This window comes from Eleutherodactylus coqui, chromosome 4, assembly GCF_035609145.1.
Source record: "Eleutherodactylus coqui strain aEleCoq1 chromosome 4, aEleCoq1.hap1, whole genome shotgun sequence".
Lineage (NCBI taxonomy): Eukaryota > Metazoa > Chordata > Amphibia > Anura > Eleutherodactylidae > Eleutherodactylus > Eleutherodactylus coqui.
The window spans coordinates 234,249,531-234,263,596 of NC_089840.1; the positions used below are offsets into that span (position 1 = coordinate 234,249,531).

Sequence of the window (14,066 nt, forward strand, 5' to 3'; positions counted from 1 at the left end):
CACTACAAAGTCGTGCAACTTTGTAGCACCATATGCAAGGATTTTCGGGGGGGGGGGAGCTTGAAATATAAGCCCTACCCTGAAAATATGCCCTACCTACAGGACAAAAAAAATGTATGCATCCACTTAGAAGCGCTGTCCAGGGTTCGGCCGCAGCTTCTTCTCGGTCTCCGGCACTGTTCTCCTTCATCTCTTCTGGCCAGGGATTGAAAAATCACCGCCTCCTGAAATCGCTGGCTGTGATTAGCTGACGCTTAGCCAATCAGAGCCAGCGCTCAATGAATTGCTGTGGTTGGTTCATTTAGCGCTGGCTGATTGGCTAAGCATCAGCCAATCAGAGGCAGCGCTTCCAGGAGGCGGAGATTTTTCAATCCTCGGCCAGAATAGATGAAGAGAAACACTGACGGCAGCGGGAAGAAGATGCGGCTGGGCTGACAGCGCTTCTAAGGGGATGTATACTGTTTTTTCCATTTTTTCCTGCAGCCAGGGCTTTGGTTATGGCTTTGACAATAGGATTTCCTACTGTCAAAGTTGCATCACACCACACAAAAATCGTATTTTCGTGCGATGCGATGCAACAGAGAGGAAAGCTCCATAGGGAAACATGGGCTACAAAACCTCACGAGTCACGGGTATATTGCCGGACCCACAAGGTTTTTGTGTCAGGTTTTTGCATGCTACAAAACAAGCTTGGGCTTTCAATACATGTGATTTGTAGCTGTCAGGACTCGGGGTCCGGGAAACTGGAGGTCCCTGAAAATACCTGAAACCCCTGTCCCTACCTACTTGCCCCCCTGGGCTAAGCCCCAGGGCAAAAACTGGGCGACGGTCCCTACACTCACTAGGGAAGGGGGACACTGGGACTAACAAACAGACAGACACTGGAACAAACAACAGCAAGGAGAGTCAGACTATCCGGGTCGGCAACAAGAGGGTATGCGGAGCAAGAGGGTCCGGCAATGGCAACGTCAGGTCAAAAACAGCGAGTCAAAGATATTACATTTTTTTTAAATTATTTTCTGCCGCCATCTTCTGATAGCCATAACTTTTTTACTTTTTCATTGACATAGTTGTGCAAGGACTCATTCTTTGCAGGACGTCCTGTAGTTTCTTTTGGTACCATGTGTGAACCCATATGACTTTTTTATCGCTTTTTATTATCTTTCTTCTTGGAGACCAGGTGACCAGAAAAGATCAATTCTGGCGCTCTTTTTTTTGTTGTAACACAGCATCCAGGGTAAATGTGTTACATTGATAGATCAGACTTTCACAGTGATACCAAATATGTATTCTTGTTTTATTATTTAGATTATTTTATTATAAATACGGCAAAAGTTTTTGTTTTGACTTTGATTAGCTTTTATTTTTTTTAATAACTAGTAAAACTTTTTTAAACTTTTTTTTTTTAGTTCCCAAAGGGAACAAAAACTTGCGATTCTTTGATTGCTCCTGCAGTATGATGTAATACTACTGGCAGGGCTTGATAGGCACTCTGCAATGGCAGCCCTGGGGCCTTTCAGAAGACTCCTGGCTGTCATAACAACCCCACAGGCACCCGCAATCTCCTTGCGGGGGACCATATGGGACACCGGAACATCGGTCAGGGCATTTTAATTCCGCTGTCAGAATTGATGGCACCATTTAAAGGGTTAACAGCTCTGAAGAGCGGCGCGGCTTAGCAGAGCAGTTGCGGGCAGGAGTTGGCTGTAAGAAATAGCCAGGATGTATCCACCCGCGATCCCTCTTCATACATACTACGAAGCTGCGGAACATAATTGTATGCCCTGTATCGTTAAGGGGTTAAAGGTTAAGGTGACTATTGCCCAAATTCGCTGTTCCAAGTGATCTTTCGGGCAATAATTGCTCCATGGAAAGGTACCTTTATATGGCAAATATACAGTAGATACTAATAGGAAAGCAAAACACAGCACACATGTATAGGTAGGGTGGAGCTGTTTAATGGCAGGAAACTTGGAGGTGAGTTGCCTTGAGTCATAATTTTTTTTAATTTACTTAATTACGCATGTTGACATACTGTAAAAGAGGGAATGTGCCCAACGATTAATGTGTAAGACCTCCATTAATAAGAATGATTTTCTTTTATCCAGAAGGAGTGTAAAATGAAACAGTTCATCACATAGCACATTCCAAAATCCCCTCCATACATACCGGTTCACGATGGGACTCGCGCGTGCTTCCAGCTTTAGCCTAAAGATGTGATGGAGGAAAAAAAAGACTTGCTGACAGAGTAAACTCTAAGTGACATTTATTACTTGAAGTTCACCTTGCATGAGGCTATGCAAACACATGTGAAAAGTTTTACTTTAAAGTGTATCTACTATAAATCCAAAAACAAACAAAAAGTTACATTTGGTCATGAATGTTCCTGTTCTCTGCCTGGTATTACACTTGTTTGAGTAGGAGCGTGGGCTCATTGCGTCACTATTAGGTTTGGCTTTCGGCTGAACCAGAGGGTAGAGTTTTAGAGGTTTTACAATTTTACCTTAAAGTCTGTCATGATAATACACCCTATAAAACACTGCCAAGGCTCTGTTCACATCTGCGTTTGGGTTTATGTACTTCTGTTTCCTTGTAGGAAGAAACAGAAACCTTGCGGTAAATGGATCGGTCCTATCAGAGGCGTAACTTGAAGCTTCCGGGCCCCGATGCAAAACTTGTAACAGGGCCCCCAACTATAATGCTTTACTCATAGTACTGGGTTCCCTATATGGAGAAGAGAGGCCTTATGGGCCCCCTAAGGCTCCTGGGCCCGGGTGCAACCGCATCCCCTGCATCCTCTATAGTTACGTCCCTGGGTCCTATGACAAAGCCGAAGAGTGCCGGAGGGAACCCATTGACTATAATGGTATATCTCTGGCTTCTATTATGCTCTACAGGATGAAAATATTATATATATTATATATTCATGGAAGAAATAGTGCAGCATGCTATGCTCTTTCTTCCAGATTTTTAGATGGAACTGTGCCAGAAGCCTGAATGGAGACGCCAATGCAGACTTGAACCTAATGGTAGGCAAGCCCTATGCAATAATGCAGAACCCTACCTCATTTTGCCGTGAAAGTGCATGCAGATGGTGAATATCAGCATTTACTCACACCGGGAGAGATGTATGTAAAAGAACTGCAATCCATCCAATGTGCAGTCGTGCAGATCATACTGGTCCAGGCTGTCTGGTTCGTTTCTAAAAAGCCCCTCCCCTTGCCTTACGATTGGAGCTGTAGAGGTCAATGATGACATAGACCTCTGTCATAAAAGATTTCCTTTAAGAAGTTCCCCAAGGAACATCCCGAGAGTAGTCTCTAATAGCAACAACTTGCAGAAGGTATTTCCATGGCATGGGATCGGGTTGACAAACAGAAGCATGGTTGTACAAAGCCAAGGTTAAGGCTGGCAGAGTTCAGGCAGCACAATAAGACGGATACAGGTCAGGGCAGGCAGAAATCTAAAGGCAGAGTCAGGAAACAGTCCAGGTCAAATCCAAAATAGCAAACAATCACTTGTGAGAACGAACAGGAACTTTGCTGCTCAAGCAAGATGTGACAGCTCCGAGCAGGTTCAAATAATCAGAGGTATTCAGACATTGGCCGGTTTTACACTGGCGTAGTATGAATGCATTTGTGTGCCTGTATTACAACTACAAGTTCCGACCCTACCACCCATTTACCGACTTGAGCTGACAGTAGTTTTTTTTTTTGCTACGGTAATACATTGATGCCCACAAATATGGCTCATAAATACTTCGTCCATTGATTGGCTGCAGCAATCATGCGGATTATTGTATCTTGACTAGAGATGAGCGAGCACGCTCCGATAAGGCAGTTACATGAGCGAGCATCGCTCTTCTCGAGTAACTGCATTCTCGTCCGAGCAGGCTTGGGGGGGCGGCGGGGGCGAGTGAGGGCTAGAGAGAGAGAGATCTCTCTCACTCTCTCCCCCCCCCCCCACCGTTCCTATGTGCCGCTTCCCTCGAGCCTGCAGTTACTTAAAGGGGTTGTCTCACGCCGAAACGTTTTTTTTTTTATTCAATAGGCCCCCCATTCGGCGCGAGACAAACCCAAGGGATGGGTTAAAAAAAAAAAAAAAGTTTATTACTTACCCGAATCCCCGCGCTGCGGCGACTTCTTTCTTCCTTTACCAAGATGGCCGCCGGGATCTTCACCCACGATGCACCGCGGGTCTTCTCCCATGGTGCACCGTGGGCTCTGTGCGGTCTATTGCCGATTCCAGCCTCCTGATTGGCTGGAATCGGCACACGTGACGGGGCGGAGCTACGAGGACCAGCTCTCCGGCACGAGCGGCCCCATTCACCAGGGAGAAGACCGGACTACGCAAGCGCGTCTAAAAACGCCAGAAGACAGCGAATTTAGACGGATCCATGGCGACGGGAACGCTAGCAACGGAGCAGGTAAGTGAATAACTTCTGTATGGCTCATAAATAATGCACGATGTATTTTACAAAGTGCATTAATATGGCCATACAGAAGTGCTGAACCCCACTTGATTTCACGAGACAACCCCTTTAAGAAGAGCGATGCTCGCTCAAGTAACTACCTTGTCCGAGCGCGCTCGCTCATCTCTAATCTTGACGTCACCGGAAGCTAGGGGTTTGACAGGGCTTGGATGCAGGAACGCCCCTGTCACACCCCTAGATTCCGATTGACTACCTTCAGTTAGATCCTAGCAGCAGCATGTGGATTGCTTTTTGCCTGGCCTGGAGGGTTAGGCTTCGGGATTCCTGTTCGTGTTAGGCTTACTTTTTAGCTGTCAATGCTTCCATGTTACAGCGGTTACATGGAAATATTTACAACAAAGAATGTAAGGCTAACAGGAAAATGAATCCCTAACCCTAACCCTCCAGGGCAGGAAAAAAGGTATGCACACTGTAGCCGGGGAACATACACCCTACTGCGCTGATGACACTGCGCCCGCCCCGCCGCTCAGCACCACTTACGTGTGCAGACCACCGGCTGTCACCTTCCTGCACGTTCAGTGCTGTTGGGAGGCCGCTGGCGCCTACAGGATCTGTTAGGCCGAGGACGGGGAGACAGGCAGACAGCCAATCACAAGCAGGGGGCGTCAACCCCCGATCAAATACCCTGTATCTTGCCTCCACTACTACTTCTGGTCGGTCAAGATACAATAAAACCGCGATCATGCGTCTATGTGGCATATGGTGGGAGATATATATATTGTGACATTCATGCAGACTTGAATGTAGAGGGGAGGTATATACGTGTCACCAAGGTTTTGGTCATATGTCGAATGGCAGAGAAGAGTCTCACCTGCTAGCTGATTAATTAAGTTAGTCACTGGGTGGATATTTAAAGGTAGCCATAAGATCAGTGAGGTCTCTGCTTGGGAACACAGAAAGCCTGTCTATGTGAGAGACAAATGTGAACTCCGAGTACTGTAAGGTTCCCAAGCCGGCAGGAGGAAGCTCTCCAGTTGATAGTTAGGGAGATACTCTATATATACTCTATATAGTTAGCGGCAGACAGGCAAGGATTTAATTGGGTTCGTGTTTTATTATATTTGCAACCTTACTAATAAACCTGACCAAGCGTTGGATTGTTGGATGAAACCTGCTTCTTGCTGCTCGGCTTTGTGTTGGATTAAAGTGATACGTGTCCTTTATGGCTCGTTCAAACGGGCGTTTTGTCACCAGATATTACACACGTGTATTTCCTGTGCATAACATGTGGTGAATGGAGGCAATGAAAGTCTTTGGACGTTCACTCTTCCATTCAAACCTGCGTGTGGGCGCTGCTTATCAATACACAGAAGAAATAAATCGCAGCATGCTCTAGTTCTCTGTGTATCAAACACAGCCCTTGAATCAGCTGCGTAAGAAACGCTACCCATATGCAGACATTGTGAAGGGGTAGCAATTTGATATGCATCCCCGCTCTGAATCTATCTATCGATCTATCTATCTATCTATCTATCTATCTATCTATCTATCTATCTATCTCTCTCATATCTATCTATCTATCTATCTATCTATCTATCTATCTATCTATCTATCTATCTATCCATCTCATATCTATCTATCTATCTATCTATCCATCCCATATCTATCTCATATCTATCTCTCTCATATCTCTATCTATCTATCCATCTCATATCTATCTATCTATCTATCTATCTATCTATCTATCCATCCCATATCTATCTCCTATCTATCTCTCTCATATCTCTATCTATCTATCTATCTATCTATCTATCTATCTATCTATCTATCTATGTCATATCTATCTATCTATCTATCTCATATCTATCTATCTATCTATCTATCTATCTATCTATCTATCTATCTATCTATCTATCTATCTATCTATCTATCTCATATCTATCTATCTATCTATCTATCTATCCCATATCTATCTCATATCTATCTATCTATCTATCTATCTATCCCATATCTATCTCATATCTATCTATCTATCTATCTATCTATCTATCTATCTATCTATCTATCTATCTATCTATCCCATATCTATCTCATATCTATCTCTCTCATATCTCTATCTATCTATCTATCTATCTATCTATCTATCTATCTATCTATCTATCTATCTATCTATCTATCTATCCATCTATCTATCTATCTATCTATCTATATATCTACAGTACTGTGAAAAAGTTTTAGACAGATGTAGAAAAAAATGCTACAAAGTAGGAATCTTTCAAAAATAGAAGTGTTGATAGATTATTTTTGTCAATTAACAAAAATCCGAAGTGAATGAAAAAAAGAGAAATCTAAACCACATCAATATTTGGTGTGACCGTCCTTTACCTTCACAACAGCATCAATTCTTCTAGGTACACTTGCACACAGTCTCTTCATGTCATCCCAGACAGACTGGATGATGTTGAGATCAGGGCTCTGTGGGGTGCCGTATCATCACTTCCAGGACTCTTTGTTCTTCTTTAGGGCGCCCACCCACTGGCGTTTTTTTACCTGCGTTTTGCGTTTTGCGTTTTTCCTGCACAGGCATAGAGATAACATGTGTTCCTGTCCACTGGCGTTTTTTTTGCGTTGCGTTTGCGTTTTTAACATAGGAACTGTCAGTTGCATATGTGTCCTTATTTTTCTCCTAATGCACCCATGAAAGTCAATGGAAATTAATGGAAAAGCCGCGAAAACGCAGCGAAAACGCAGCGAAAAACGCGCGGAAAATCGCGGTAAACGCGGCGAAAACGCTGCGTTTTTTTCCTGCGGAAAACGCAAACACCAGTGGGTGGGCGCCCTTATACTGGAGATAGTTCTTAATGACATTGGTTGTATGCTTCGGATTGTCTACCTGCTGCAGAATAAGTTTGGAGCCAATCAGACTCCTCATTGATGGTATTGCATGATGGATAAGTATCTTAGTATTGATGACATTATTAGTCCTGACCAAATCCCCAACTCCATTTGCTGAAATCTTGCACCAAACTTACAGGAAATCTCCACCATTCTTCACCGTCTCCTGCAGACACTCATTATTGTACCGCTCTCCACCATTCTTCACTGTCTCCTGCAGACACTCATTATTGTACCACTCTACACCATTCTTCACCGTCTCCTGCAGACACTCATTATTGTACCGCTCTCCACCATTCTTCACTGTCTCCTGCAGACACTCATTATTGTACCGCTCTCCACCATTCTTCACTGTCTCCTGCAGACACTCATTATTGCACTGCTCTCCACCATTCTTCACTGTCTCCTGCAGAAACTCATTATTGTACCGCTCTCCACCATTCTTCACCACCTCCTGCAGACACTCATTATTGCACTTGTCTCCACCATTCTTCACTGTCTCCTGCAGACACTCATTATTGCACCACTCTCCACCATTCTTCACCATCTCCTGCAGACACTCATTATTGCACTGGTTTCCACCATTCTTAACTGTCTCCTGCAGACACTCATTATTGCATTGCTCTCCACCATTCTTCACTGTCTCCTGCAGACACTCATTATTGTACCGCTCTCCACCATTCTTCATCATCTCCTGCAGACACTCATTATTGTACTGCTCTCCACCATTCTTCAATGTCTCCTGCAGACATTCATTATTGTACCACTCTTCACCATTCTTCACCGTCTCCTGCAGACACTTATTATTGTACCGCTCTCAGCTCTTAAGTGAACAAACTGCCTTCTGTTACAAATATTTCCTATTTCCACTCATCGGTCCAGAGCACGTACTGCCATTTTTCTGCACCCAATTCTCATGTTTTCATATATAGTTGAGTGGCTAGGCATTTCTGCATTGAAGGTTTGGCTTTTTGGCTGCAATACTACTATGAAGACCACTTCTGGCCAGACCTCTCTGAGCAGTAGGTGGGTGTACCTGGGTCCCACTGGTCTGGGATTGCATTAAGAGACAGAAAGCTCTGAGCAAGCCTACATCCACAGAAGATCTGTGGTTATCTGGAAGAAGTAATGCTGTTTCAATTGTAAAAGCTGGTTGCACCAAATCCTGATGTGATTTAGATTTCTCATTTGTTCATTCACTTTGCATTTTGTTAACTGACAAAAATAAACTATTAACACTTCTATTTTAGAAAGCATTCCTACTTTGTAGCATTTTTTTTAGTCAACTGCCTAAGACTGTGGCACAGTACTGTGTGTGTATATATAGATATATATTAGGGTTTATTCGAGAACCCAGCTTGTTGGGGGGTAATTAAGTAATAATTACCTGAAAGCGCTGCGTAATAAGTTGGCGCTATACAAATACCAAGATTTACCAAGATTTATTCACAATACAGTTAGTCTGCTTACATGGGTAAAAATGCAAAAAATTGGTCTTGCTGCGTTTAACAAAAAGACTGAGAAAAATAAGACCATGAGAACAGATATATAGATTTATATTAGCTTCGTATTCCAATCTGCAAAATACGGACCAAATACGGAGTTACAATTCTCTTGTCTGAAAGCGGCCTCTCTTGTTTAAAAGTGACATCCCCAAACTCAGCGCCTCTGCTAGTATGAGACCATCATTTTGTGTTTATGGGGCTCATAGCACATAAGAGTCTCTTTAAATGCAAAGTGTGAAGAGAGATTTCTATCCTCACTTTATCGAATACAAGTTGTGGCATCCTTCTGTTTGTATCTTGATGATGGGTTATGAGGGCCAAGTTCAAGGAAAATACAGGGTGTTTCAAAAGTGTGGACAAACCCATACAAAATTAAAATGTTTTTTCAAACAGTGATCCAATTTTGCATACAAACTGTGGGTAAAGGAGGAAACCTGTTAGACCATGTCTCCAAAATGACGGCCATTTTGAATGCTGCCATGTTGGATTCTACCCAAATTTTTCCAATAGCAGGGTAGGTGTGTTATATATCAAACTGGCAGAGAATTGCACCAGAAAAACAATAGTGTGTTTCATTTTAACATCTCTTTATTCATTATTATGTTAGAACAGTGATTATTCTTTATTACACGCAATGTGAATGATGGCATTATCACTAGCAGAACATGTTGAGATCATCCTTATGTCAGGTGTTGCAGCAACTGCAATTTGCAAGGATTAGAGATGAGCGAGTATACTCGCTAAGGCACATTACTCGAGCGAGTAGTGCCTTAGCCGAGTATCTCCCCGCACGTCTCTAAAGATTCGGGGGCCGGCGAGCGGTGGGGGAGAGCGGGGAGGAACCGAGGGGAGATCTCTCTTTTCCTCTCTCCCCTGCTCCCCGCCGTAACTCACCTGTCACCCGCGCCGGCCCCCGAATCTTTAGAGACGAGTGGGGAGATACTCGGCTAAGGCACTACTCGCTCATCTCTAGTAAGGATGCTATTTATGCATAGACAAAGTGGGCTGTATGGATGCATGACTAACCCCACACTTTTGAGGCAGACGACGAGCGCTATGTTATGGGCTCTTGCTAAATGAGGCCAGAACAGCGATTGCTGATGCTTCTTCAGTAACAGTTTTTGGTCCTCCAGATTTTGGTTTATCAGTGACAGAACCTGTTTTTCAGAATTTAGAAACCAGTTTGGCAACTGTACTGTGAGTAATGGGAGGTCTGGTTGCGTGGCGTTGATTGATATCGGTTGCAATGACTCATGTGCTTCATTCACCCCACGTAAGGACAATCTCAACACGTTCTGCAAGAGATAAAGCCATCAATCACGTTGCCTGTAATGAAGAATAATAAATGTGTTAACATGAGAACAAATAAAGTTATGTTAAAATGAAGCGCATCATTGTTTTTTATGGTGAAATTCCCTACTACTTTGATACATATACCACACACCTACCTTCCCACTGGAAACATTAGAGCTGAATCCAAGATGGCAGCATTCAAAATGGCCGTTATTTTCATGACATGGCTTAACAGGTTTCCCCCTTCACTCACACCTTGGATGTAAAACTGGATCACCATTTGCCAAACAGTTTTAATCCTATATGGGTGTTTTCCAACTTTTGAGACACCCTGTACAAGATCTCCAACGTTCTGTAAGGCCAATATCGCATCTGCTTTGGGGCTTCTGGTTCAAGGTTCCGTTTCAAATCCGGCTCCAAATACCAGAATAAAAAGCCAGGTACCTGAGTGTAAATTAAGAAGAGCTCATTATAGTTAATGGGGTTTGTTCGGCGCTGTTCATTTCTGTCCTGAGATGGAGCAATTAGATCATGGGGGTTCCCCTTTCCTGCTCCCTGAATGGAGCAAGAAAGCGGAAACTGGGCACAGGTCTAAAACCACCCTAAATAATGGAAATAGATTGTAATAATAACATTATATTAATAAATGACAAATGGGATTCCTTAACAAATAAATCTATGAAAGGCTCCACCTATGAAGCTTACCTCCAATTTTTACTGTACTCCCTGCATGATTACGAGGGGATATCATGTGAGAGAGTTGGTGGCATTATCCACAACGACTTGGGAATGAGAAAGCTTACAGCCAAGTGGATGCTGAAATTTTGACCACCGAACAGAAGAGGAGACGTGTGGAGACATTGGTGGTTGTTTTGGAGCTTTTCGCAAGACCAGAGTCAGATTTCCTGGACAAACCGGTAATTGGTGATGAGACATGGATCTACTGTTATGATCCAGAGACAAAGGAACAGTCTAAGGAATGGTGGCACAGTGGTCCTCCAAGGCCAAAGAAGTTCCATGTGCAAAGGTCAGCGCAGAAGCAAATGGCAACCATTTTTTTGGGATAAGAAGGGAGTTCTGCTCGTGGACGACCTCCCAAAGGGTTCAACCATCAATGCAACATATTACTGTCCAGTATTGACAAAGCTGAGCAAAATATTAAGGAAAAACATCGAGGAAAGCTCTCCAAAGGTGTCATCCTGTTGCATGACAATGCCCCATCACACACTGCAGGTGCCAGTATTGCAAAAATGACCCCCTTAGGCTTTCAACTGATGCCCCATACACCCTATTCACCCGACCTGGCTCCATCTGACTACCATCTGTTCCCCAATCTCAAAAAACACCTAAAGGGACAATGGTTTGGGATTGTTTTGGAGGCAACTAATACTGTCAATGAGTGGTTTGACCAGCAGTCGAAGAATTCTATTTGCAGGGACTTAAAAAGCTTCAGGAGAGACATCGCAAGTGCATTGGCATCCTGGCGGGAATATGTAGACTAGTGTGTCAGTTTTTTCTGGGTAAGCCTCAATACTTCTCAGCACCCCCTGGTATAGCCCTATATTATATCCCTCCTGCATGCTTGGTGTTTACAGCATTCTGCATCGCATTTGTTGCCTTGCATTACTGTAATAAATAACGTCATTAGAGATCAGAAATCAGTGGCTGCTGCTGTAGAGAAGGCTCATACTTACAGGAGGAGTGGAGGAGGGTCACACATGAAGCTGGGGGCGGGGAGCAGGCTGCACTGTGTAGGGAGCTCAGATCAGGAGCAGTCCTGGGAGACACAAGGACAGCTGAGCATACCCTGCCTGTATTACCAGCACATGGCACATTGACCAGCACACCGCCTGCAGAACCAGCACATGGCACTGGAACCAGCACTTTGAGCCTGCAGCAGCAGAGCCCTGCTCTATACCCAGCTCCTTGCTCCTGCCATCCAGCTCCTTGGTTGTATCAGCAGCAGCACATGGCTCCATAAGCAACCACAGTGTGTGAGCTTCCTGTCCATGCTTCTATTTCTCAGCAGCTTCCAGCAATAATGTCATATTCCTAGAGAGCTCCAGCTTGCAGCTATCTGTGCATTCTCTCTCCAACATGATGTCTTATGGAGTGGTGGATGTGTGTGTCCAGGATGTGCAGAAGAGGAGGAACCCCTCCAAACATTATGTGAGTAGTGGGGTTATCCCATGCTTTGCAACCTGAATGTTGACAGCTCTTGGTTGGCTTGTATTCCTAAGGATGTAAGACTGCAAGACCACATCTGCAAAACATGACAACATTGTGTACAGTAACACTGCAATATTGATTGAAATTGATACATTTGTGTCTTTCCTCCTTACAGTGTAGCCAGAATTGTGTAACAATATCCTCCTATGTAAACAAGCAGGGTTTTGTTTATTGGATGTTTTATGTACTGTAGGTTGTATTTATTCTGTATGTTTATAGTTGTATGTTATGGAAGATGACTTTTTCAGATCTTGGTATCCTGTTTTGTATTATGTACCGTGAGGTTATGTATTCTAGTGCTTAGGCTCTATTCACATCTGCGTCATTCAGAGCCTCAGGCGCAGATCCGGCATGAAATGCCAGATGATGAATTCATGCAAGCAGGACTTTTTCGTCCTGCCAGATAGGTGCAGGAAACTAACGCACCCCATTATAGTCAATGGGTCCAGTCGACACAGTTTGGTTCTATTATGAGACGGATCCGTTCATCCATGGAATTCCGTTTTCCGGTTCCCTTAACTGAATCCCTAGCGCAGATGTGAATGGAGCCTTACTGTAAACCTCCATTTGTCAGTGGTACCAGAACTATTGGATGTGAAGAGTTGAAATCTAGATAGTTGCTAGTCCAAACCATAATCCTAAGCCTGTATTTACTCGGCGAGTTTCACATGCCAGTTCTGTCCGATAGCGATACGGACCGCACTCGAATGAGGAAATAACCCATTGATTTGAATGGGCTAATTTAGAGGAGCAATTTTTCACTCGCACCAACAAAATCGCTACATGACCTACTTTTGGGTGATTCTGCTTAAGAATGCGATGTGATGTACAATTTTGTTTTTACTATTGGAACAACATGAAATTTTCATGCGCTTGAAAAAGGTAGAAAAATCATATGTGCAAGAATGCATATTTTTCACAAAACACATGGCAATCAAAGACAGAAATTGTAGGTTCAAGAGTGCAATATCGTTCCCAATTTCTTGGACCAATATCGCACTTGCCCATGTGACTTCACCATATACATCAGTTTTTCTACTGTTAAAAAAAAATTGAATGTGGCTCCAATAGTAAAATGCTTTTAAAACAGATTGCAGTTGCATGCAACTTGAATGTCATGCAAGTGCCATGCTTTTTTTTTTTTTTCTCCACACTCCCATAGAAAATAATGGGCCATGCTTGAACAAGAATTGCCTAAAAATAGGACATGCAGTGATTTATTTCGAACTCGGAATCAGTTGGAGAGAAAAATCTCAAAATGGGACAGAACTGTCAACACACCCATATATATATGGGACAACATACGTTTTGTTCTTTCTTTCATGTGCATGAAACTTGCATGTACAGCAATACGACTTGTTCACATGGCTATATCCCTCCATGTGATTGTACAGCCAAAATGTGTGTATAATGTGAATATATGGAAACACAAACAGCTGCATCCTCTTCTGTGGTCACTAAGATCAGCTGTCATGATCCAAATTTGTCATGCACACTACCGCTACATATAGCACTCAAGTCTATGCTGCCCTACTTCCTATAAGTGGATTTCCCCTTAATTGTGAGTGAGGATAGGACTTGCTGCACACCCCAGGCAGTTGCTTTGGGCTTGTAATAATTGATATAAACGGTTGGTTCCAATGTGATCCTGTTTGTAACCTTTCCAGCTGCTCTAGATATATGGGCCATGAAGTCTGTGACAGTTCATGGCT

At 43.4% G+C, this 14,066-nt stretch overlaps 1 protein-coding gene across 2 annotated transcripts in view; it reads left to right on the forward strand.

Moving 5' to 3' along the window:
* The first annotated feature begins 11,907 nt into the window (after positions 1-11,907).
* Positions 11,908-14,066, forward strand: part of SH3PXD2A (SH3 and PX domains 2A) — a 327,632-nt gene continuing 325,473 nt past the window's right edge. For both annotated transcript variants that reach the window (XM_066600881.1, XM_066600883.1), the window contains exon 1: positions 11,908-12,294. In XM_066600881.1, coding sequence (XP_066456978.1) covers positions 12,223-12,294 — 72 coding nt within the window. In that variant the 5' untranslated portion in view covers positions 11,908-12,222. The remainder of the gene's footprint in view (positions 12,295-14,066) is intronic.